We start from the raw sequence: 26,132 nt of genomic DNA, 5'->3' as shown, positions 1-26,132 counted from the left end.
AGGGAACTTAATGAGAGGGTTAAATGAGGTCAAACGTCTGAACGTTTCATGAGAGAGTGGTATCCTTCAGATGTTAGATCATGCAGGTTTCTAACATCTGAAGGATACCACTCTCTCATGAAACCTGCATGATCTAACATCCATTGTGTGTATTCAGCATGTAATCCAAGTGGCAAATGGCGCTCCGCAAAATTATAATTATTTTTTAAATAATCAAAATGGCAGTGCCCATAGTTAAAACCATGTACAGATCATGTCATTCACATTCCACATTTATCAGCATTATTTAATAATGCGCATCTCTGTGTAGATAAACGTCATACGGTGAAACCATTGTATAGTTCTGCAGTTGTAAATTAGACTGGAATTTGACGTGGGCGGTTTTTCAACACTTCTTTTGCATTTAGCATGACTTTCCGACTGAATGAAGGACCTTGTTTGGGCAGAATACATACGTCAGAATTGGCGGTCCATGCTCCTCTAAGTTTATTCTCTGCCTACACAAAACTGCGCACACTGACCGATGCCACCCGCCAGACAAAACACAGCTGCTGAAATGGCGTCCTATTATTACACAAAGTAACACTTACATGGCTTCAGCAGCGCTCCTCTTTATCTGACCATATGTTCTTCAACCGAGAATATGTTCTTCATCAGACTAATACTTGGAACGCTCCTGATTCCTAATCACCCTCATTATGTCCCAAAACCAGGGGACCAACGCCACGTCAGAGCTACGCTGTTTCTTCACAAAGGCAATTGTTCCCAATCCTCCTCGGAGGGCATATCATGTTTTTACACAATTTAACCATCGTCGCCACTGCAGTCAATTCAGCACGAACCCCCGAATAAAGCCTGTCAATTATAGCCCCTGCTGCCTTGTGCCCATGCTGTGACTAACTTGCACATTTCCCGCAAAACTCCCACTCCTTTCTGGCACATGGCGCCCGCTTCTCCGCGCCTTCAACGCGCTGACGTCACGAGGGGAGGCCACCTCTGCCCACCGCACCCACAGAGCCCCTGCACTTGGGTGTGTGAGTAGTGGCTGTAAGTAGAGCACACTCTATCTTTCTCCCTCTCTCTCTCTCTCTCTCTCTCTCTCTCTCTCTCTCTCTCTCCCTCCCGACCTCCCTCCCTACAGGAGCTCTGACGCTCTGCACGCGGCGGGCAGCTCGCTGCGTCCATGCTTAGCTAGCTAGCTGTTCACCGCCGTGAGGAGCAGGGCCGTGTCTGGAGTCGCCTGCTTGAGCGTACAAACCTGGTCCTACATAGCGCACAACTCAGCGCCCGTGAAGCCACAACCGACTCCGGCCCTTTTCTCCATCGCGATCTTTGTCTGTACTGCAACGTCAGCGGTCGAGTGCGGCTCGATTCAAAGTCTGCATCTGGCAATGTACTAGATGAATCCTTGATAAAACGGGGGGGGGGGCTCCGCCCATTTTATCAAGGACGCGCCGGAAGGTGACTTGCGTGGACTCGGGACGGTCGAGTCTCCCACAGTGCATTACGCAACAGCCTGCGCCCTCCCGCCCTCGGGAGTCTGTTCTCCAAAGTCGAACCTGCTATGTCCGAGCCTCGAAGAGGAGTTCTCCGTTTCGAGAAAGGCCCGTACGCTCATTTGCCCGCTGTATCCCATGATGCATGATAGCGGTTTCAATTTTATCGAGTGACATGACAACACGCCCGTCGACAACAACCACACTTTCACCGCCTGCTAGCTTTCCTGGAGCATAACTGCGGTGGTCGACGGACCCCTTATTCCATCGCTCACTGTGTCCCTCTGCAGTGTTCACTCTAGAACCAGAGGAGGCTCCGGGAGCGCGTGAAGGAGAGTGAAGGAGTGAGCGGTATCAGGGGGGGGGGGGGCTGACTCTGCGTTGTTGCGTCGGCCCGTCCCATCGCACCTCGGCAGCGCCGCCGCCGTCGCCACCGTCTCCTCCCCGTGTGTGTCTCTGCTCCAGTTCTCGCCGCGCTCTGGCTGCGGGCCGCGGGCCGCGCCCGGTAGACGCGGCGGTAGACGGAGGCAGAAGAGAGCACCGCAAATAGATCCCGTCGGCGAGCCCAGGGGAGACGGGGACCCACTTCTCCGCGCTCTTGCCTCCTATTTTTTGCGCGCGCCGCGGGCCAAAACAAGTCTGCGAGGAACCGTAGGGAAATTAAGTGTGGAGCTATTAGATCCAGCAGAGAGCAGCCAAGGAGAAACAGAGTCGCTTGCATACATGTGTGTGTTTCACAAAACAGAAAACTGGGTGGGACCGCTGGGCTGTGGTCAACCGAAATGCCAAAATGGCGCTGCCAAATAACAGCTACGTGTCTGATCAAAGTTCTTGAATATGTCCTCATAAAACATGTGACTGTTCTATAATTAAGTATATGGAGGATATTATTACGGCTATAAAGGTTAACAAATCCTTCGCCTTGACATCTCGTCTTTGACTGTGACAATGCACTCGGTGCTATGTGAGTTCTGACACTTAGTGGATACTGTTGATAATGCAATATCTAAAACAAATACAAATGAATGCAATTCTCCTATGGGATGAAGTAAACATATATAATACATACATACAACTCACCGGGTGAAGAACGAAGAGTGGTTAAAAAACAGAGTTATGTGTGATTATGATGAACCCGTCACCTGTCAAAAGGCTGTGTTCACATGGAGGGTGACGTACTCAACACCTCCATGGAGCGGGAGCGTGGGAGGTGAGAGACACTGAGTCAAGACCCCCCACTTCCTCTTCCCCCCCCCCTCCCCTTCTGCCTTATTGGGGCGACATCTTGCATTGTCACGTCTTCCATGAGACGAGAGTGGCTGCAGTGTCCTTGAGGGCTGTGTGCACACCCACACACACACACACACACACACACACGCACACACACACACACACACACACACACACACACACACACACATAAACACACACACACGCACACACACATATAAACACACACACACACACACACACATATAAACACACACACACACACACACACACACATATAAACACACACACACACGCACGCACACACACACACACACACACACACACACACACACACACACATATAAACACATACGCACATACCCACACGCACACACACAAACACACCCGCACACATATCCAAACACACACACACACACACACAAAACCACACACATACACATGCATCCACGGACGCGCACACACAAACACACACACACACACACACACGCACTCACACATACACACCTGCACACACACACATGCACACACACACACACACACACACACACATACACACACGCACATGTCCACATACACACATGCCTTCCTTTCCTGGTACAGTGTATTTGTGGTGCTAATGCAGCCTGTAGTCCTCAGTAGAACGATGAAGAAACACAGACTGACGCTGTCATGTTGACAGTGGAATGTGCTGCGTTTATTGTGCTGCTGCCCTCGTCAGTTTAATGGCAGAACATGTACTAAATATATAATGGCTACATAAACAAGTTTTGCAAGCCTGATGATGTTTAAGTATTGAGAGTTTATGAATGAAATGGCTTTCCAAAGTATTCCAGAACTTTCAAGTCATGTTTGTTCATAGTTATGGTCGTCCATCATATATGTATATATATATGTATATTTTCAATCATACAAAGTTATATATATATACATAAATATATATATACATTTATATATAGATAGACAGTTATTATATATATAAATATACAGTATATATAAATATATGTATAGATGTATATAGATATATACAGATATATGCATACAGTATATATATATATGTATACATATATATATCTGGCTTAGACTAGCATCACAACAAAGAAAGAGAGAGAGAGAGAGAGAGAGAGAGAGAGAGAGAGAGAGAGAGAGAGAGAGAGAGAGAGAGAGAGAGAGAGCTAGAGTTGAACGTTTCAATGACAGGTGGAGGCAGGAATCCCTGTTTCATTATTAAAGGTGTTCTCCATCCTCACGACGGCCCGGAGAGAAACTCACACCTCTGTGTGCAGGAGGAAGCCCCTCTGAGCGTGGGGAGCTGTGGGGACGAGCATGTCAATTAAAGGGAGAGTGAGGAAGATGTTTTCAGACCACAGGCTCTCAGGCTCCAGGCTTTTCGGACCCAAATCCAGAACCAAGGCAATGTCCACACTTCTACTTTGCAGCCCACATGGCATTTTTGTACCTTTAATTTGAACACTTGCTGGGCTGGTGGAACTGTTTCTACCCGCTACCACTCAAACAAACCATGTTGTTGCACGTGCTAAAAAATTCAAAATCAACAATCTCAAAGAATATATTTTACTATGAAAAGGATTTTTTTTTTCACGTCTTCCTTGTTATGTTTGTAAGACGTGAGCGTCTCTGAATTCTTACACAATAAGATATTGATGACCTGACCACAGGGTCCGTGTTCAGCACTGCTGCACAGAACATATCATATTCTGTCTGTGTGTTTATATCTGTGTGTGTGTGTGTGTGTGTGTGTGTATCTATGTGTGTATGTGTGTGTGTGTGTGTGTGTGTGCGTGTGTGTGTGTATCTATGTGTGTGTATCTATGTGTGTGTGTGTGTATGTGTGTGTGTGTGTGTGTGTGTGTGTGTGTGTGAGCCTCTGTGTGTGTGTGTGTGTGTGTGTGTGTGTGTGTGTGTGTGTGTGTGTGTGTGTGTGTGTGTGTGTGTGAGCCTCTGTGTGTGTGTGTGTGTGTGTGTGTGTGTGTTTGTGTGTGTGTGTGTGTGTGTGTGTGTGTGTGTGTGTGTGTGTGTGTGTGAGCCTGTGTGTGTGTGTGTGTGTGTGTGTGTGTGTTTGTGAGTCTCTGTGTGTGTGTGTGTGTGTGTGTGTGTGTGTGTGTGTGTGTGAGTCTGTGTGTGTGTGTGTGTGTGTGTGTTTGTGAGTCTCTGTGTGTGTGTGTGTGTGTGTGTGTGTGTGTGTGTGTGTGTGAGCCTCTGTGTGTGTGTGTGTGTGTGTGTGTGTGTGAGCCTGTGTGTGTGTGTCTGTGTGTGTGTGTGTGTGTGTGTGTGTGTGTGTGTGTGGGGTAGTGACAGCCGGCCCAGGGCTCTGGTGTCATGCATGGAGCTGCAGGCTGTGAGAAGCGGTGCTCTAATCAATGTGTTACTTTCTGCTTTGTTGCCAAATGGCTCCTCGTCCTCATCTGATATCTCACCAGGGCTTCAGTGTCCTCGTCTCCTCATAACATGACGGGATGAGATGGAGAATGATCCTCCACCCCCCTCCATCCATTGTAGGGCCATGCCAGCCCCCACGTACACACTCACACGCACACATCTCTCTCTCTTTCTCTCTCCCTCTCTCGATCTCTCTCGATCTCTCTCTCGCTCAGTCTCTCTCAATCTCTCGCTCTCAGCTCTTTCTCTCTCGCTCTCTCTCTCTCTCTCTATCCGTCTCTCCCTTTTACGCTCATGCAAGTATACATTTTAAACCATATTTTAATCTACTACATTACATTTTTACGTCTGTATATTGTGGATATTCCAATTGGTATTCTTATGTGTTGTATATATCTTATCACACCCTGTTCATGTTGCTGCCTTGCCACCTGCATTTCCCTTATGAGGATTCACTTATCTCTTAATTATATATAATAATTTACTTATAGCATAGTATATATATATATATATATCCTTCTCCTTCTCTCTCCGTCCTTCCTTTCAAAAAAAGAGAAGCAAGTCTCCCTGTTTATCTCTGGTTCCCCATCGTATGAAACTACAGCTGCTGTCTGGGTGAGTAATTAGGGGGTGGACAGGAAGTGAAGGTGTGAAGTGGAATGAAGGTGTACAGGAAGCAGACTTCAGCTCTCAGTTCTCGGATGCCTGCCTCTGTAACCCCGCCTCCTGTTGCCAGCAACTTCCTGCTGTTACTGTCCAACAACTTGATGCCATATACGCCCGCTTCAAATGGTGATGATTAACCTCCCTCTACTTCACATTAAAACATATGGTGTACAGTATTTATATATATATAATACAACTGTTTGACTAACTGTTAACTGTTCAATTATTTTGATTGAAAACCACGCATCAAAAGTTTATCGATTGAAAAGGAAATGTAATTTAAATAAATGTAGCATAACACGTGATCTCCAGTTATTTGTAGTTGTAGCGCGTCTTGTGACGTTAACTGTGATGAGCCACCCAGCAGTATCAACATCCAGAGGACAGAAGCGTCGTCAACACATCAAGGAGATCCTTTGTTCCTTCAGCTCGCTGCTCTCCCGGGATCCTCTCTGCTGGTCTTAAGGGGAACCAGACGCGGGGAAAAGCCACACGCGAGCGACTCATCTCCCCCAGAAACAACTCTTCGCGTTCCAACCGAAACACCAGACTGGGTCCAGCTCGCTATGCTGCTGCTCCTCGCCGTCGTTGTTGATGGTTCCACACGAAGCTTATGGCCCTCTTCCTCTGGGAAAGGCATGCTGGGTTGAAGTCAATTGTTGTTCAAAAGTGTCTGTTTCTGATCCCCGGAACACCAAATCCCCCCTCGCTAAAGCGTGGTTCATGTCTCTTTTGAACACTCTTCAGTCGTACCCAGCACCCACATGAACACACACACACACACACACACACACACACACACACACACACCACACACACGTGTGTGGTCCTCTTTAGAAACTGCCAGTTTACCGAAGGGCCTGGGCCGACCTTAAAGTCCTTCTCACCATGCAGCGAAACAACTCCAAATACCACAGGAGCCAAAGAGCAATTTATTCTCCCCAGACAATTACATTGTTGTTAAATAAAGTAAATATTGTTTCCAGCGTTATACATTTCTGGGGCGGTAGAAGAACGGTCTGTTCTCCTTGGCTCAAAGGCGCCGAGGAGATGTTGCAACCAGCGGTTCACCCAGGGACACTCTCCGGGAAAACCCCATGTACAGTATTTTGAAGTTCGCTAATGGAGTCAGCGACAAGCTGGGCCAAGAGGAAACAGATGTATTGGGAAATGCAGTGCTTTTTAAGGACATTCATCTGGACCACAGGTCTCTCCGGTTCGACGTCTTCCTACTCCGCTGAGCTATACACTGTATGAATAAAAACATTAAAGGAGATGACGCCCTGTGGGTTTGATTCCGAGGAGGGACACTTTGATGATGAGTCGTGTCATGTGTCTACATGTCGAGGGCACATTCCTGCCTTTGTGCCCAGAGGCTGTGGAACGTCCGCTACCTCAGAAGACCTGGCGTTGGATTAAATAATCACTACTCAGTAAGTGGCACACGATGAGACGCAAAGGCTAATTGTAGCCAGTGGATGAAAGGGTTTGGGAAGTCCGGACGTTTAGCTGAACATATTCATGAGCTGTGTTGTTAGCTGTAGCAAACGCGTGTTGTTATGTGTTGTTATTGCATAACATTAGCCGTTCCCCATTGAGAAAACAAACGTTAGGAAAATTACATTTTATTCCACAGATTCGGCCGACAGGTCTGATAGTTTTGCTCCTGGCTCAGTGAATGTGATAGTTTCCAGGGTTTGGTTTTCAAAGCTTGGGTTCACTTTGAGGTTGTCTATCCAAGTGGTTCAAGACGAGTAAGACTTGGTCAAAGGTTAATATGAAACGTATGTGTTGATTATGGTGTTGTGGTGTAATACAAGGGGTGGAGGCGGGACATGGCTTCTGATACTCATCCCTCTCCTCTCCCACGCAGTCATCATACACCTGGTTATGAAAACAGGTGTTTTCCCTTAGCCTCTCCAACAACACGTTCCCATGTTTGAATTGAAATAAGATAGATAGATCATTTTAATAATGAACTGACAGTGCCACTGCAGCTTCAAGACACTTAAAAAGTTAAAATACAATAAATAAATACAAAAAAAAAGTGCATAGTTAGTGGTGTGCATTGTAAAACCCTATAGCAGCTGGTATACAAGACTTACTGTATCTCTCGGTTTTGCACATTGGTGCAATCAGTCTGTGACTGAAGGCTCTTAAATAACAGATCTGAGGACAGTGTAGGCCGACAGCCTTTGTGTTGTATGCATTAGAATTACAAACAGTGACTCATCAGTCACAGGTTTGATAGCTTAGCCCAAATATTTGCGAGTGAAGTCATTGTGTACGTAAGTGTAACTGCTGGTATTTAATGGTTTCTAAATGGGGGAGGACTGCGATTGTCCAGGATGATTCAAACGCTCCCCTTCGATCAGGACGACCTCGGGTGAAAGGATAACACACAGACGTGGAACAGTGTGGGAGCTGTTCGGAATAGAACATTCTGGAACGCTGCTATAGGACTGTGTCCCATGGAACACAGACACGCAGACAGACAGACAGACAGACAGACGCCTGCCCATCCCAACCTACTTTGCTACGTTCTGCAGTCTTACATAACCTGGGCAGCGTTCCACAGCCCCCACCCGTCCCTGGTACAGATAGGACTTGCATCCATCACATCTACTTCTCCATTATTTTAATGGCAGCCATTAAGTAGTTTCATTTCATTCAGCTCCAAAAGGAACAGGCTCCGGGGTACTTTATACCAAAGCATCATGAGGTATACGTCTATAAATACAGTATACATATATAAATTAAACATCTTGGATATTCTTGGATTTTTTTTCTTTTATGAGTAAAAAAGTGTCAAAATCATGTGTACAAAATACAAAGTTACTACAATCCAATCTGATAAGAAAACAAAATACATTACAAGAAGCATTCGTATTATAAAAAACAGCCATCAACAATTAACCTGAAAGAGTAACTTGCACTCTGGTATCCCCAGTAAGTAAACGTGGGGAAGGCATGGAGTAGATTGATTGTAAACGTATTTCCATGTTTCTTCCAAGCTGTAATGCTGTTTGTCTAAAGAAATAGCCTGAAGCAGCCACACAGTGAACTGCCATAGGTAAAGTCTAGAGTTGTAAAAGAGAAAAAACAGTAGAGAGCAGACCAGAGAAAGATGTTCAACTAAACAACCCCAAAAACATCCCTTCCCTCTCTGCTGCCTCCCACCCGAAATTTCGCCCCAACCAATCAACCAAGAGATATCCTAATTGGTGAGAAATGAGCTTGGAGTGGACTAACACCTCTAATGGCCCATGCAGAGGCAGGCCCCTCCCAAAACCCGGGGTTGGACCTTCAAGCTGCTCTTTAAAGCGGAGTTCTCCTTGGTGGACCAGAGGGCAGCTGAGGAACCCCCTGGTGGAGGTCCCCTCAGTGGAGGAGGTACCCCTAGTGGAGGTCCTCCTGGTGGAGGTCCTCCTGGTGGAGGTCCCCTCAGTGGAGGAGGTCCCCTCAGTGGAGGAGGTACCCCTAGCGGAGGTGGTCCTCCTATAGGAGGTCCTCCTGGTGGAGGACTACCTAGTAGAGGAGGTCCTCCTGGTGGAGGTCCTCCTGGTGGAGGTCCTCCTGGTGGAGGTGGTCCTCCTAGTGGAGGTCCTCCTAGTGGAGGTCCCCTCAGTGGAGGAGGTCCCCCTATAGGAGGTCCCCCTGGCGGAGGACTACCTAGTAGAGGAGGTCCCCCTGATGGAGGTCCCCTTAGTGGAGGAGGTCCCCCTAGTGGAGGTCCTCTTGGTGGAGGTCCCCTTAGTGGAGGAGGTCCCCCTGATGGCGGTCCCCCTGGTGGAGGAGGTCCCCCTGATGGAGGAGGTCCCCCTGGTGGAGGTCCCCCTGGCGGAGGTCCCCCTGATGGAGGTCCCCCTCAGTGGAGGAGGTCCCCCTGATGGAGGAGGTCCCCCTGATGGAGGAGGTCCCCTCAGTGGAGGAGGTCCCCCTGATGGAGGAGGTCCCCTCAGTGGAGGAGGTCCCCCTGATGGAGGAGGTCCCCCTGATGGAGGAGGTCCCCTCAGTGGAGGAGGTCCCCCTCAGTGGAGGAGGTCCCCCTGATGGAGGAGGTCCCCCTGATGGAGGAGGTCCCCCTCAGTGGAGGAGGTCCCCCTCAGTGGAGGAGGTCCCCCTGGCGGAGGAGGTCCCCCTGGAGGAGGAGGTCCCCCTCAGTGGAGGAGGTCCCCCTGGCGGAGGAGGTCCCCCTGGAGGAGGAGGTCCCCCTGGTGGAGGTCCCCCTCAGTGGAGGAGGTCCCCCTGATGGAGGTCCCCCTGGCGGAGGAGGCCCCTCGCGGCGGTCAGGAGAACTGCAGCAGCTTGTGCAGCGTGGCGCTGAAGGTCAGGCCCTCGTCGGGCCGGCTGTCGGGCACCATGCTGCCGCTGCGGTCGGCGCTGAGCGACACGCCGGGCCGCCGCTCGCGCACCAGCCGCAGCCCCGCCCGCGTCACGTTGCGGCAGAAGTCCACCCGCACCTCGGCCAGCCGGCCGCCGCCGTGCGTCGCCACGGCGCCCAGCACCTCGTCCGTGAGGCGGCAGCAGTTCTCCAGGCGGAGCCGCCGCAGGTCGGCGCAGCTGCGCAGCACGGCCGCCACGTCGCCGTCGGTGATGTGGGCGCAGCCGGACAGCGTCAGGGAGCGCAGGTGGGGGCACCTGCAGCAGAGAGAGAGAGGGGGGGGGGGGGGCGGGGAGGTTTACGTTAGGGGAGGGGGGCCGTAATAAAGGGACGTGGACGTGGGGGCCCCGCTGTCGCAGTCAGACATGACGTGTGTCTGGAGAGGACCTGGAGTCTGTTTGGTGCAACGTGAGTGTGTGTTTGTGTGTGTGTGTCTGTGTGTACATGGGTGTGTGTACGTGTGTACATGTGTACGTGTGTGTGTGTGTGTGTGTGTGTATGTTAATGTGTGTACATGTGTGTGTGTGTGTGTAGTCTGTGTGTACATGTGTGTGTGTGTGTGTGTGTTAATGTGTGTACATGTGTGTGTGTGTGTGTGTGTGTGTGTTAATGTGTGTACATGTGTGTGTGTGTGTGTGTGTAGTCTGTGTGTACATGTGTGTGTGTAAGTGTGTGTTAATGTGTGTACATGTGTGTGTGCGTGCGTGCGTGCGTGTGTGTGTACATGTGTGTGTGTGTGTAGTCTGTGTGTACATGTGTGTGTGTGTGTGTGTGTTAATGTGTGTACATGTGTGTGTGTGTGTGTGTGTGTTAATGTGTGTACATGTGTGTGTGTGTGTGTGTGTGTGTGTGTGTAGTCTGTGTGTACATGTGTGTGTGTAAGTGTGTGTTAATGTGTGTACATGTGTGTGTGCGTGCGTGCGTGCGTGCGTGCGTGCGTGTGTGTGTACATGTGTGTAGTCTGTGTGTACATGTGTGTGTGTGTGTGTTAATGTGTGTACATGTGTGTGTGTGTGTGTGTGTGTTAATGTGTGTACATGTGTGTGTGTGTGTGTGTGTGTGTGTGTAGTCTGTGTGTACATGTGTGTGTGTAAGTGTGTGTACATGTGTGTGTGCATGCGTGCGTGCGTGCGTGTGTGTGTGTACATGTGTGTGTGTGTGTAGTCTGTGTGTACATGTGTGTGTGTGTGTGTGTTAATGTGTGTACATGTGTGTGTGTGTGTGTGTTAATGTGTGTACGTGTGTGTGTGTGTGTGTGTGTGTAGTCTGTGTGTACATGTGTGTGTGTAAGTGTGTGTTAATGTGTGTACATGTGTGTGTGCGTGCGTGCGTGCGTGCGTGCGTGTGTGTGTGTGTACATGTGTGTGTGTGTGTGTAGTCTGTGTGTACATGTGTGTGTGTGTGTTAATGTGTGTACATGTGTGTGTGTGTGTGTGTTAATGTGTGTACATGTGTGTGTGTGTGTGTGTGTGTGTGTAGTCTGTGTGTACATGTGTGTGTGTAAGTGTGTGTTAATGTGTGTACATGTGTGTGTGCGTGCGTGCGTGCGTGCGTGCGTGCGTGTGTGTGTACATGTGTGTGTGTGTGTACATGACGGATGCATTCCAGCCTGGTGCCAGACGCCGTTGCATTGAGTGTGACACTAGTTCAGAGGCAGTAATCTGACACAGCAGGCTCTTATGTAACGTTCACGTGTTGAACACCATGTCCCTTATGGCCGTGCACTTACGCTGGAGCATCAAGGCTCTGAGAACAAAGAAGGATTCAGACTGTAGGAGAACAATGGCAGGATGAGACAGAGCACGGTACCGCGAGCCACCTTCACCACGGCTCTCTCACTCTCTCTCTCTCTGTTCACCACGGCTCTCTATCTCTCTCTCTCACCACTGCTCTCTCTCTCTCTCACCACTGCTCTCTCTCTATGTTCACTACTCTCTCTCTCTCTCTCTCTGTTCACCACTGCTCTCTCTCTATGTTCACTACTCTCTCTCTCTCTCTCTCTGTTCACCACTGCTCTCTCTCTTTCTCTGTTCACCATCTCTCTCTCTCTCTCTCTCTCTCTCTCTCTCTCTCTCTCTCTCTGTTCACCACTGCTCTCTCTCTTTCCACCATCTCTCTCTCTCTCTCTCTCTCTCTCTCTCTCTCTCTCTCTCTCTCTCTCTCTCTCTCTCTCTCTCTCTCTCCCAGGCGAGCCACTCCTAGCAGAACCCACGCGTCCCTATGGAGAGATATACAGCTGATGGCAGCAGTGGCTGTGGTGGTGGGTGGTGGGAGGTGGTGGGTGGTGTGTGGTGCGTGGTGCGTGGTGGGGGAGGGGGTGTAGCGGGGTCATTGCTGTTCACTGATTACGTAAAGACTTACATAATCTTACCACTCGGCCACATGTGAGCCAAACACATTCCAGTGCTACGGGAGTGTTACGGGCAGCGGCCCAAGAACCTCTGTCCATGGGAGCCGGCGGGCGGGACACGTGCAGCGCTGCATTGTTGTACGGAGCGCCGCCGCGGGGCCCGGGGAGGGCTGATCGCCGCGTGTGATTGCACGGCGTTGACATTTAGAAGAAGGACATTTGTTTTTGCACTGATGGGATTAACATTGTGGCATTCTCATGATTAGTTCCCCTCTGGCGACTGGGAGCTGTTATGATTGGGATGAAAGGTTGGTACACTATTGCAAACGGAGGGACTCAAAGGCTTAATCGCTTTGTTGCGCAAACGCACTGTCTCCCTGCGCTGGCCCGCCTGCCCCTTTGTATGTGTGGCATTAACATCCAGGCAGGCTGGACCCACCACACAGCACACCGACAAGCTAATGAGTTGGTTTCAGCGCACTGATCTCCCGCCTCTGCTGTTGGACACACCGGTCCAACAGCAAACACGGCCCATCCGTTTGTTCAAAGGTGTCCAATATTGACCAAAAGTTATGTCTTTCAAAGCTGGACGTGCATCACGTTGACTACACCTGAGGCTATTGTTTGCTTTCTGCTCCCCTCTGTGTATACAAGAGGGAGGATTTGAAAGTGATCAAATATACTAAATGTACTGAATGTTGAGCCAAAAGCTGACTTCAATACAAAGAATATACTAGTATTGAAGTGTATTATACATCATGTATATATATATATATAAAAGTTATATACAGCCACCCGAACAATGACCTAATACCAAGCAAATTAAACTGATCCATCGAGTTTGTTTGCCCACAGTGAATGAATGAATGAATGAATGAATAAATAGCACAAACAAACATCTGAGCTGGGCATCAAATGGCCGGGTGAGGCCTTATCCGCCGGGAGGCGGGCCCAGACAGATGCACATGTTCATTCCTGGCAACAACAAAGAGCTGATTGTAGTCCCCACCTGCCTGTATAAATTACCAGTCTGCACTAGACTGGGAGGGTCTGCGGCGCAACCGCCTGCCTTTATCTCTCCCACAGCCTCCACCATGCCCACCCCCCCCCCCCCCCACCACCACCACCACCAACACCCCCCCCCCTCTCTCCCCACGTGCCTCCTGTCCTTAGCATCTCTCTCCCATCAGACCACTACAGAGAGCTCTTATCGTACGGCGCTTCACGCTTGGCGGCGAGGTATGCGATACAGACTGAACAGGGGAGATTGAGGTTTTTCTTGTCTTTCTCGCTCAGCACATGGACTCCTCTGCAGGGCTGCCGGGAGGCGGGAGGCGGGGCTGGAGTTATACACAGATCTCTTTCAATGAGAAGCCAGCGAGCCGGCCAACTGTCCCGGACAGCTGCGGTGGCCGGGCCAGGCGTTACTGGCTGCCCAGTACCCAGAATCCTCCCTTTCTTCTCTGCTGCACTGCATGCAAACAAGGTGGCCACATTCAAATGAATTGACAGATTTTACATTTGAATTGAACCAAACACGAGTCAAACCCACTCTCTTGTTGTTGTTGTTGTGTGAAATCCCTACAACAGTGACTCGACGAAAACGGTTGTGCCTTATTGACCCCAGATGTCTCCTTTTTGTCACGTCATGATTAAGCTATGCTCACTTTGCCAGTTGTTCTCCTACAATGTTAGTGACCAGTTTCTCATGCATACCATTCTTGTTGCATTATCCAGTCTTGATAATGATTGCTCAACGTTTCCTGGGCTTTGTGTGTTTGTGTCACGGAGGCCCTGACACTGACTCACTCCTGGCTCCCCACTCGCTCCCGCTCCACATTCCTCAACGCTATCATTCTCCAGGGCAGCGCTGTGATGTGGCTGCGTGTTTAAATAAAGCCTCTCTCTCTCTCTCAGCGTGAGGCTTCAGGTTTGTCGTTGTGGCTGCGGCTCCGGCCATGGGATTGTGTCTCATGAGCCACGAGCCGGGCCTGGGTTTCCCCTGCTGCCGATAAGGTCACACACTGGCGCCGGTCTTCCAGCGGCCCGACAACTACACACACACACGAGGGGCGATCAAGACGCACACAGAGAACCGACACACACACACACACACACACTCACGTGAGGCAGACGCGGGCCAGGAAGTCGCTGACCAGGCCCTGGTGTTTAGCGCAGATGTCCCTCTGGAAGGGCGTCTTCATCCAGTCCTCGATGTTGCACACGCGCAGCACGCGGCTCGAGTGCCAGCACACCGACAGCGAGCGCAGGGAGGAGCCCAGCAGGAAGTTGTCCCACCTCAGCTGGCTGGGCGAGCAGAAGCTCAGCAGCGTCCACAGACGGGGGTCCAGGAAGACCTGGCGCAGCGCCTCGCAGGTCAGGGAGAGGCTCCGCCGGCTGTCGTTGTCCAGGAAGGAGAAGAGGTGCAGCAGACACTCGCGGTTCAGCTGGGTGAGGTGCATGGTGGTGGTGGTGGTGGTCGCGAGCAGGGCCCGGAGAAGGAGAGGGCCTCCAGGCTTGTGGCGGGGGGCCCCCGGTGTGACGGAGCTACAATGTGCCTTCGGTCTGAATATTGTGTGGCCCGGACACACAATACCTCCTCAGCCACACACTGGAGCCTTGCACATATAAGGTGCTGGAGAGGGCGGCTATTTTAGGAAGGCAACTGCCGGTACTACGGCCACAAGAAGGGGGCCAGACGCTGCCTGTCCAGCTGTCACCGGCCCCTCACAGGGCACCAGGAGGCCAGCAGACTGACAGATGTTTAGGCTGCGTCTGGCCTACTTACATGTCTGCATATACAACTTAAGTAATGCGGCTCTTTGTACTTCTCGACATATTCCTAATAGCTGTGCATGAGTTTGCTACTGGAGGTGGGTTTCTGGTTTATCCGTTGTGTGGTTATTTGGTGGGTAGATAGTGCTGTTGCTGTGTATTTGTGTGTATGTTAAACAAGTAATTGCAGATGGTTATTAATTCTGTGCTAAGAATGCAACAACAACAATTGCTTAATCTGAGGTGCACCGACTTCAAGTTCTAGTAAATTCAAGTACTGAATGCACGTTACCGTTTGTCTACCGGGCCTCAGCAGCAGGATTAATAATGACGTCTCCCATTTCTGCAATTATTTTGCATTAGGAACACACATTAGGACAGTGATCTTATTGGCAGCTGTGGCTCGAGTCTTAACGGAAAAAAAAAAACCAAACCCGCACACACACGCGCGCAGGCACGATAAGATTAGGCCACTTGTTTCTTTAATGAGAACAGAGTAGCATGTCCACCGCCAGCCACCTGCGAGCAGCCTACCGTGAGCAGCTGCACCTGCTCAGCATACATGAGTGGCTTCTTCCTGCCGCGAGCCGCCTGGCACGTGTCCTGGGGTGGGGGGGGGGGGGGGCGCTCCTGTGTATATTGTACGACCGGCATGAAGCGGGCTGAAATACTAAGTTCATCAGATAAAAGCTTCTCTTTGATCCGTGCATTTGGACGCATGTATCAATGGCTCAGCGGTGGTGGGGAAGGTGCAGTTTATAGGTTAACGATGTGCACCTCCCACGTTCATCTGCCGCCGGTGGACGACCGGCTGTTATTCTCAGCCGCAATGTGAACGCATTGGGACCGGTTAGTTACAGTTAGTAACATTTAGTTTATAACAAGACTGAGGTCTGTACTTATATGGGAGAATGCACAATATCATCCCAGTTTAACAGGGAATATTTCAGGCTCTTTCCACTTTGCATTTTACCAATTACAATATGGTTTAAATTAGTATTGATATCATATACATGATATTCATGTATGCCAAAACGTAACGGTGTTAAGGTTATAAGGTTACTACACCGCAACCTACTGATGAAACCAGGAGGCCGCTCCTGTTCTGCACAACCGTAACATAAAATGAAGATAACTTATTCTTTGTTCATAACATAACTACATGTATTCAAGCACATACGAATGGGGAGCTAGCCATTGCGCTTAGCTGTGACGATCTACAAAGAAGGAATAAGGACTTGAAGTTGTAAAAAAGTAAGTGTTATCAATGGGTTTAACAAGCCATGATTTTAAAACATGATTTTGTCAATTTACATTTCTAGTACAACAACAGTCATTTTTCAAGGCCAGTTTACCAAGTTAGGCCATGGGGGTCAATAGACTAATACATAGGGTTAAAAACGTTTTTTTTTATATAAATCATTCTCATTTGTTCTAGTTATGGAGTCACATTAACTTCATATTGCTCTAGTTAAGGCTATTCAGTCATGTATTGGTGGAATGCTAATGTAGCCATTCTCTAGTTCTAAAAAAAAAAAAAATCTATACTTTTTGACAAAATAAAAAGTACAATCTAAAATTGATCAAGCAAAAAAACTAAAGAATGACACAAGACAGTTATGTTCAGTCTTAATCTGGACCTAAACCGTCTGGAGGTAATTACTCAACGCGTGACTCACCGCTATGACAAAAATCTAATTAAAACATAACAGACAAAAATAATCAAGCAGCACATGGTAAAAAAAAAATAATAATAATGATCCAATATTTTCCGTGAAGACACATTACATAAATCCATACAGCATAGGTAAAAAAGAGAATGAATGAAGTCCACAGCTGGATGTTGAAGCCTGTGTCCGGCCCTTTATTGAGCAGCAGCGGATGCCAAAGCTAGGCTATCACCGTCTCCAGGAAGCGTGTCTGAGGTGGCCTCGCGTGACTGGTCCCCGTCCAACGCCGCCTCCTCTTCCCAGCCAGCACCGTCCGGTTGGCCCCCGGCCTCCCCGTCCGTCGCAGCCACATCCGTTTCCGCCACTCCGGTGGTGACCGGGTCCGACCCCGCCCCGGCGTTGACCCCCTGGGGGGAGGTGACCGGGTCCGACCCCGCCCCGCCGTCGACCCCGTGCGGGGCGGCGACCGCGGAGCTCGCTACGTCGTCCTCCTCCTCCTCCTTCATCATCGTCGTCGTCTCGCCCCTGACGGAGGCCGCCTCGTCTGCCGCCGCCGCCGCCGCCGCCGCAGCAGCGTCTGCGGGGGCGGCCTTGGCGGGCCGCTCCACGTAGAAGAGGATGTAGGCCTTGGCCTTCCTCACCGTGTCCTCGCTGCTCACCGTCACCGTGCTGTCGTTGAAGTGGTACCAGCGGCCCTCGTGGCAGCCGTACGCCGTGTAGTGGCCCGAGCCGACCCTGCACACACACACACACACAGCAGCGGGTTAAGTTCCCTGTCGGCCCGGAGAGGCGCCGGCAATGCAACGCAACACCACCACCTAGTGGCCCGTGGTTTGGCTCCGTTTAATCATTACCTTCGATGTTGGCCTTGAGGTTAGGTATATGTTTAATGGTGAAATGATGTGACGGGAAATCGCTGACTGTTCACTAAAGCTCATTTCAATTCACACGAGTGATATGAGGGGAGGTTTATGAGGTTAGTTATCAACCACAGCTTACCCGGATCCGTGGTGGACCACAACAGCAACCAGGTCATAGAGGCAACTCCCGGGCAAAGATTTATCTGGCTGCAATACAAATCCACAGGCATGAATCACTACAACAAGGTGGAAGACTGCATTATTCATCATCAGTCTGCATGTGTCTCGTCTTGTCTGTCAGGGAAGAGCAACACTTTGATCAATACTTCCATTTGTGTTTTTTATAAAAGAAAAACTGTGCTAAAAGGAGAAAGGCATTTAGAAATGGGAGCATTGGCTGAACCTGAGTGAGGGTGACTGGTGACTCACTAGAATAAGTTTCCTGATCCACAACTGAAGCAGACCCTGGCCTCCTTACATGCATGACACACATTCAACCAGAAGGCTGCGGACACAGAGGCCATCTTGGACTGCAGCCTGAGGCCTCTCTGTGGCCACTTATCATTCCGATTTTTTTGGGCTGAATTATAAAAACGGAAAAGCGCATTACAGCTTTCAAACCAAATTTATTTCAGACTAAAGTGATTCATTATGAATGTACCATTAATCCCTGTGCTGTACGTAAATCTAATACTAAGATGTTGTATCGTCATAATGATAAGCTGCACACATTTCTATCGGACGCCCGCGTTAACTGCTGCCCAAACAGAGCTCCTCACGTCCCCACACCGCCCCGCCCGGTGCCCCTTGGTAGTGACGTCTGAGCACCTCGGAAAAGACACTCAGATGTCACCAAAAGAACGCCACCCACCTCCGCAGCAGAGTGGAATCAAGTAACAGCGACGAAATGACATTGATTACTATGTTGACCGTATAAGACATATGACCACGTTTGAGGCTAAACAAAAGCTCCTATTTCAGTGTTATCTGTAAAAAAACAAAAGGCCCAGCCACCAGCTTTGAGCCAGTGAAATGCTCTGTGAGAATATCCATTTCAAGTTGACTGCGCCTGGCTTTGTACGAGTCAAATAGGGTCTTTTTAGACCGCCTGTCAATCATAGGTGTGTGCAATGAACACTTCAATGGCAGAGAAATGAAGGAGCTGAGGGAGGGGACTTTTATTGTTGTAGTTTGATTTCAAAAATATTTTGCTCTTTTCTGCTCACCCTCTCTTTAAATCTCTCAAATCATATCTACAGCACCTGTATTGAGCCTTGTTCATTTCCAAAGGACAAGACGCTATGCATATGCTCAGAGTTCAACTGGACTCTGCATAGCCTCCCTCCTTATCCCCCACCACCCCTCCTCCTCCCTTACTCTCCTTAAAAAAAAAAAAGATCTTACGCACTTATTGTACGTTTGTATGTTTGTTGGACCTGGCACTCAAAGTATGCACTTAATGTATGTTATACGTCCTGGCAATTAATGTACACATCTATTGTATGTTGTTCGTCCTGGCACTTAGAAATAGCACTTAGCATCGTGTAGCATCTTATCCTAGCTATCTTTGTTGTATACAGGGAATGGGTTAACCTAGCAATTGCCAATTCTTGGCACCTCCTTACTGTACCGACAGCTCTTTCTTCTGACAAATGTACTTATTGTTTGTCGCTTTGGATAAAAGCGTCTGCTAAATGCCCTAAATGCAGTCGAGAAAGATATTGGGTTCACGATACGCAAGCGTGTCTGAGTCAGAACGGATTTTGACATTCACAGCCTCCCCCTCAAATCAAGGCCTGGTTTTCTGAATCACTTGAGGGTCCCTCGTACCTCCAGCAGGAAGGCCCTCATGTCCAGGCTGTGCAGCGGGAACTCCACGTAGGTGTCCACCTTATTCCTCAGAAAGGCCGTCCAGTGGAATCGTTTAAGATGGAGACACAAAACCTGAAACAAAAGCACACAAAGAACAAGAAAAACAAAGTGTCACCTTGAGTCCACAGTGAAGCCGTACAAGGGTCATTGACAATACAATCACATATAGGTAAATTGTTGCCAAACAAACATGCTTTTAAAATGACAATCAGACCTTTGGCAGCTTCTGGATCCAGAATTTCTTTGTGGATTTCTGTCTCTTTATACACTTATGACACATGTAGAGCTCGGCGTCGTCCAGCTCCTCAAGGTCTGTGAAGCTACGCAGGCAATCTGAGGATGGAGCCACGTACGCATTAGCCATCACCATGCCAGCGTATTACGCCTGAGGCGTGTCCTCAGTCAGCCATCACAATCAAAGGACCCACGCTGAGGTGCTGTGGAACGATGCTCACCACTTAAAGTGCAAGTAGGCCCTGGCTCCTGGTCCTTGCTCCTCTTCTGTCTGAACTGACTTGGGATGTCCAACGACAGATCTAGAAATAAAACAGCCCAAGCCTGCTCATAGGAGATCACTTATAAGGGATGAGTATTTAGAAAAGATTTTAAAAAATGAAAAAAAAAGCTCTTACCAAGGAAAGGGTCAAACTTCCGGGATTCTGTCCCACAAATGAGACAGTTGACTTCATTCTGAAGTATGCCTCCAAAGATGGATGTCACAACAGTGGTTATTCCATTTCTGCAAGAGCATACACAGAATAGACTTTGACACATCCGGCCGAACCAGTCAAACAAGGAAGCCCAAATGAGGGGCACAGAGGCAAGAGCCATGCCTCCAGATTAGAACTGTTCTTTGACCATTGAGAGAGCAACAATGAATGAACAATCCCGCCCTAGGCAACAGTGCATGTGGGGCGCGGCCATCTATTAGAAGATTCAGACGACGTTTTAAAACCTTTCTATCTATGTATCCATCTATACCAGGCAGGTACAGTCTTTCCATTCATCATTTGATACATTTTTAAATTTAATAATCTTTTTCAATTCACAAGAAAATTTCAGTTATTTCTTATTTGATAAAGTGAATATCGCAGATGACCTGATCTAAACTTCACACGGCTCATTCTACTTCTAACGAGTGAATGGATGCGCTTTCCAATAAAAGGATGTGACGGGACTGAAGAGTATCACCCAAAGACTTGAGGAATAAGACAGGGCCGAACGGAGTCGCTCATATTGAAGGGCTTTGAATCAAAAACAAAAACCAACAAAAGGTTAGTATGTCGTACATGCAGCATTTGCCTGCTGTGGGGGGCAGCCGGACAACGTCTGGACTGGAGGCTGATGAGGGAATGCCGTTATGATTTCCCTGAAGTTCCCGGTGGAGGTGGTCCAAGAGGTACCGCATGAACTCGTGAGCGTCCTGCTGCTGGTAGCCCCTGGAGGTAACACAGCATATACAAAGGGGAGCGTTTTAAAGTCATTCTGATCCAAATGGTACCGTTTGTTGCTCAGAATTCAACCAATACCATTTCTTGAGAACCGATATTAAATGTAGATACATTTGGAGTTGAAGGAAAACTTTGGGATTTTTCAAACGGCACACTATTTTCAGATCCAAGGGACTAATGCGGAGAGAAAATGTTGAGATTGGTCCAGTATCGAGCATGAACGACGCAGCCGTAATACGGGCTGCAATGTGATGCTTTGGGGTCACAGCACCCTGCTAATGTGTCCTCTAAGGTGCTGGTTTTTGCCACCGACAGGCTCTGATTATGTAAATGGTCCTCATTTATATAGCGCTTTTATCCACAGCGCACCCATTCATGCACACAATCACACACCAATGGCGGAGTCAACCACGCAGGGCGACAGCCAGCTCATCAGGAGCAATTAAGGCGAGGCGTAACAGCGTGATTTAAGAGCTTCTCCTTGAGCGAGACTTGATTGAGGTCTTGAAATAACAAACAGACGTAATCAAGTGAAATGTAAAGAAACAAGTTTTATTCTCTGTAGGGATCCTTTCCATAATGTTAGAATATAATCTGAGCCTGTGAGTGACAAAACAAGCACTTTAAAAGGAGGTAAATTGACTAGTAACTGTCTCACACAGTACTGGACCAATCTCAACAAAACGTGTCTGCATCAGTCGCTTACACCCACAATGATCAGAGATTTTGGTTTTCAGGTTGAAATATCTAGAGGTTTTCCTTTAACTGCCCACTAGTTTGCTGGTTATGTTCCAAACATGTTAAAATAACCTTGCTACTCTGTGGTGGGAGCATAACAATTTGTGAGTTTCAGTCTTTCAGTCTCCGAACAGTACATTAAGGATTATTGTATGGATCCAGGGGAAAAAATTTATATATATACAATAAATAAAATCATAGTAATATTAAATACAACATGTTTTACACATATGGGGAAAATTACAGACAAATTAATATGAGAGCATCACTTTGACAGAGGTGGATGGACTTTAGCCTCTAGATGGCAGCAGAGACAATCCCTTTTCAACTACACATTAAGGTGCCCCTCCAGCATGCAAGTACCTGAAACTGGGCATGATCTTCCATATGGCGTAGAACAGGGAGTCTGGACTGAAGGCCGTCTGGTTACCCTGCCACAGAGAGCACAGCGTCTTCCTCAGCTCCTCCACCAGGGACCTGTTGAACCACACAGAGGAGTCACGGTGTCTCTCTTCTCACTGCCAACAGCACACATAACAAGATGCAGTACATATCACAGATCCTAGTATCCAAGATGTAAGAAATGCCACTACAGATGAGTGTATCATGGTGTGTATCATGTGTATCATGGCATCATCCCTTTTAAGTCAAATAACTGACTAACAAGTAATTCAAATAAATAATGAATTCCCATCAAATGTGTTTTTTTGTGGTGCTTAATAGATGATGCTTAGCAACCAAATAGTGTAAAGTGTTTGAGCCAAGGTACAAATTGACCAGAGTTGTGAGCAGGCTCAGGACCATGGTGAGCCGGCCGGATGCAGGGTGCCGGAGGGATCTTACACACTGGTGTCCCCCTGGCTGCGGGTGTGGTACATCCTGCGCCCGGCCGTCTTGCCGCTGCGCAGCGCCACCGCCGGCAGCTCTTTGAAGTAACGGCTGAACTGCTGGATGTTGCTTTTTAGGGAAAAATAAAATGTTATGAACGAACATCATTACCTGTACGGTTGAATACCTGATGTAGAAGTTACCACGTTATATATCATTGGTAGCACCACTGTACCATCTTCAATCCACACAAGATAAACAAATAGAATTATAGTTATATTATAATATAATTATAGCTTAGTTTATCATGCAGATAATTACATATTAAGTAGATATATCTTCAACATATGTAGGCTGCATATTATTAGTTTGAACTTAAGACACAATAATAATTATTATCATTGAGACTCATCATCAAGACTCCCTACAGCATGGGATCCAATTGGTTTGTTCAAAAGTGAAATGTCCTGCCTCCATGCCACACCTCTGGAAACTAAATAAGCAGGTTGGTTATCAAATATGCTATATCAAAATCAGGACCACCTTATTGCTTACCTGAGAGACTGCAGAATGGCGTTCATGAAACATGTGTTGCCAAGGTTACGCAGGCCTGTGGCACACAGAGCCAAGGAGAGACCCTGTCAGGATATAACAAAGTAGTTAGTTAGTTAGTCATCTCTCTACTTGAAAGCATAAGATGCACAGAATCTGTTGAAATGAACGATTCATGTTACTTGAGACGCATACATCATCTTTGAACACCTTGCTGGGGAAGGCTAGGTTTTCCAAGTTCTTTCTCTTCCTTTGTCTGTCACCCATCAGTGATGACCTATGAGACGAACAATGTTTACTTTAAAAACACAAATGAATCACCCTCAGTGGATAGTATTACCAGTATAGTAAAATATATGGATATACAAGTTTCACTTCTTATTCCATACTTACTTTTCCAAACTTTGAAGATGCTCCCTGACTTTTTGCACTTGCCCGAGTTTGGTGTCATTAACGACAAAATCATCACATCTGTAACTGCAAAACAATGTCAGCCAAACAAACAACTCAAAAACATTAAATAACGATCACCTAAATAATACCAGTATATAGAGGATAACACACACTAGTATGCTTAAAATGAGTATGCTGTTTACATAACTTCAACAAGGAAAAATAACTACCATTAGCTAAATCTAAAAACTAGTTTTCCTCCTAATTGTATGCCAGTCCACTGGTTGTCCATCTTGGGGTTGAGTTTGAAATGCCTGGGGAATGTTTTACACCAGTAGAAACTGGAATAGTGGATGACTTGACCATGACCATACACCTGTCAGCCTTTTGTATTACACTAGTCCCTGGGTGCTCCGCAGTGACCCATTGCACTCGTTACCAGCGTTCACAGGGAAGAGGACTCACCAGTATAGGCTGTAGTTGCTGCAGTCCATACAGACTGAGTGATGGACCTTCTCCTGCTTCTCACATGTCCTCTGGCTATTGCACGGGACTTGGTTCTCCTCAAAGTGTTTCTTTGCATGTCCACTGACATATCTATATGAGGAAGACATCTACTCATCACATTTGTGTTTGCATTGTTCAAATAGATCTAACTTTTACAAATGCAAACATGTTAAAAAATGTTAACGCACAATTTTGAGATTTTAGACAGTTGTCTTGCTATTTCAAATGTAGAAAAATCTAAGCATTTACCACTAAAACAATGATGCATCTTATATTATTAAAAAGGTAAATGCCGACCAAAAGCAGCAAAAACAAATGACGTAGATGCCACTACTACATCGGAAGGCAGGATAATAAAGTCTTTATAAAACCTTGCGACCACTGGTGATCAAAACGATTTCCAACACCAAAGTGTGTTGTGCGTTATTTATTGTGCACTGTTCGGTGTGTAACGGCCCACCTTGTACTGCTATAATTTTAAAACTAAGCAGGATATGGCGATAGATGATTCGGGTTGTCAGTAAATGTCGGCTGTTCATCATGTGAATAAAGTTCCAATAGGCTACAATTGGAGAAACGGTCATTTTGGGCATACTCCATGATTAAAAGGTTGGAGACACAACCATCCGATGTGTTTGGTGCGGATCTGGGGTCAGCCTGATCTAGGCTCAGGGGTCAGCCTGAGTGGGCTCCAGGTGTACTCGCCTTCCACAATGCACCAGCAGGCAGGTGAGGCAGACCCAGGGGCTTTTGTTAGATCTGCAGACTGAAAACAACGTGGCGAAGACGTTACATACATCCAGCATCAACTTAAAAATAAACAAACACAATGCTCCATGCTCTTAGCATCCTCCCCGAACACGACCCGCGTTACCCACCCACAAACCAGGCTTTAATGGAGCTCTTGGTTCAATGTTACCGCTTATCCTACCGTTGCAGCACCAGGACGACGGGACACCGTTGGGGAACCTGGACGGGTCGACCGTCAGGCACACGTTGGAGTGTATGTGGGGGCACTCCATCGGTGCGGGGCGACGGGAGCTCTGCGGACCCGTTAGCCGAGGCTCATAGGGGGCTGGTGGCGCTCCGGCTAACGAACCTGCTCGGGGCAGCTAACTCGTTGGCGCAACCAGATGTGAGCATGCTAAATGGTTAATTACATAGCCAACATGTCGAGTAATAACGTGATTGTATGGCATTCCGACATAGATTTGCACTGTTTTTTCTTTCTTTTTTAATGAAATTAAAGATAGTATTCGGTAACTAGCTAGCGCATCGGGCGTAGCAAACCGTATCGTAGGGAAATTACGTCACATTGACGGAAATGACGTTGTCGTTGAGAAATTGAAACTACACAACAAAAGCCCTTCCAGTTCTACCAGTTCTACCAGTGTTATAGGCCTTGGAGAGCGTGTGATTGGGTTCGTCTGTGTAATGCGGCCCTTTCGCTGCTAAATATGTTATTATCTTGAACGGAAAAGATGGACTGGTGTTCATTTGAAGTCGTGTAACTTTTGTTTGTGTGAGTTGTATATAAGGAAAGGTACTGATATGTGTTTTGGAGGACTAGCTCAATATAGGCCAATATAGGTATCATAATCAGCAAGGTTCTGTCTGTATTTTCCTTGGATCGGCTCAATAAAATGTGTGAAACAATTATTATTGATAAAAGTGCTGTCTCCCTGTCCCTTTTTAAATGTTAATTGCGGCATTCAACATTTGTGAAACTTTTATCCTTTTTCTTTACTATTAAGCTCTCATCCAATACCTTCAGAAATCATTACAACAGATCTTATAGATGTAGACCCACTTTGTTGCTTCTCTATCAATGTTTACTGAACATGTTTAACTTCAGATATAGTGTGATATGAGTTCCTTTGAGACATTTCAATATACCTGGGTGGGCGACTGGTGAACATAGATTGGCTGGAAGCTCAACTACCAATCCAACTGGTAATAA

At 47.7% G+C, this 26,132-nt stretch overlaps 3 protein-coding genes across 4 annotated transcripts; 1 reads left to right on the top strand and 2 right to left on the bottom strand.

Moving 5' to 3' along the window:
* Positions 1-6,125: 6,125 nt before the first annotated feature.
* LOC311357017 (uncharacterized protein) lies at positions 6,126-10,044 on the top strand (the record flags this gene model as incomplete). Of its 2 annotated transcripts, none has more annotated exons than XR_014637754.1 (2): positions 6,126-9,215; positions 9,249-9,327. XR_014637754.1 is itself a non-coding variant. In XM_084476888.1 (2 exons), exon 2 carries the CDS (start codon positions 9,682-9,684, stop codon positions 10,042-10,044), a length of 363 nt encoding a protein of 120 aa, XP_084333014.1. In that variant the 5' UTR covers positions 6,126-9,215; positions 9,411-9,681. The 2 variants fall into 2 exon arrangements, 1 of the variants encoding a protein (XP_084333014.1); XM_084476888.1 differs by lacking the exon at positions 9,249-9,327 and adding an exon at positions 9,411-10,044.
* On the bottom strand, positions 9,934-15,079 carry fbxl22 (F-box and leucine-rich repeat protein 22). Its single transcript, XM_084476886.1, has 2 exons — positions 14,651-15,079; positions 9,934-10,433 (listed from the first exon to the last, which is right to left on the bottom strand). The coding sequence occupies exons 1-2, from the start codon at positions 14,986-14,988 to the stop codon at positions 10,082-10,084; spliced, it is 690 nt and encodes a 229-aa protein (XP_084333012.1). The 5' UTR covers positions 14,989-15,079; the 3' UTR covers positions 9,934-10,081.
* A 1,467-nt stretch (positions 15,080-16,546) lies between these two features.
* On the bottom strand, positions 16,547-25,445 carry usp3 (ubiquitin specific peptidase 3). Its single transcript, XM_084476882.1, has 15 exons — positions 25,104-25,445; positions 24,878-24,938; positions 24,131-24,262; positions 23,666-23,749; positions 23,468-23,549; positions 23,276-23,358; positions 22,736-22,849; positions 22,256-22,369; positions 20,993-21,142; positions 20,336-20,442; positions 20,159-20,239; positions 19,918-20,036; positions 19,662-19,775; positions 17,971-18,038; positions 16,547-17,706 (listed from the first exon to the last, which is right to left on the bottom strand). Exons 1-15 carry the CDS (start codon positions 25,192-25,194, stop codon positions 17,166-17,168), a joined length of 1,941 nt encoding a protein of 646 aa, XP_084333008.1. The 5' UTR covers positions 25,195-25,445; the 3' UTR covers positions 16,547-17,165.
* Positions 25,446-26,132: the final 687 nt, after the last annotated feature.

Source organism: Micromesistius poutassou (genome assembly GCF_964030765.1).
Source record: "Micromesistius poutassou genome assembly, chromosome: 13".
NCBI classification, from domain to species: domain Eukaryota; kingdom Metazoa; phylum Chordata; class Actinopteri; order Gadiformes; family Gadidae; genus Micromesistius; species Micromesistius poutassou.
This window is presented reverse-complemented; position numbering and strand designations above follow the sequence as displayed.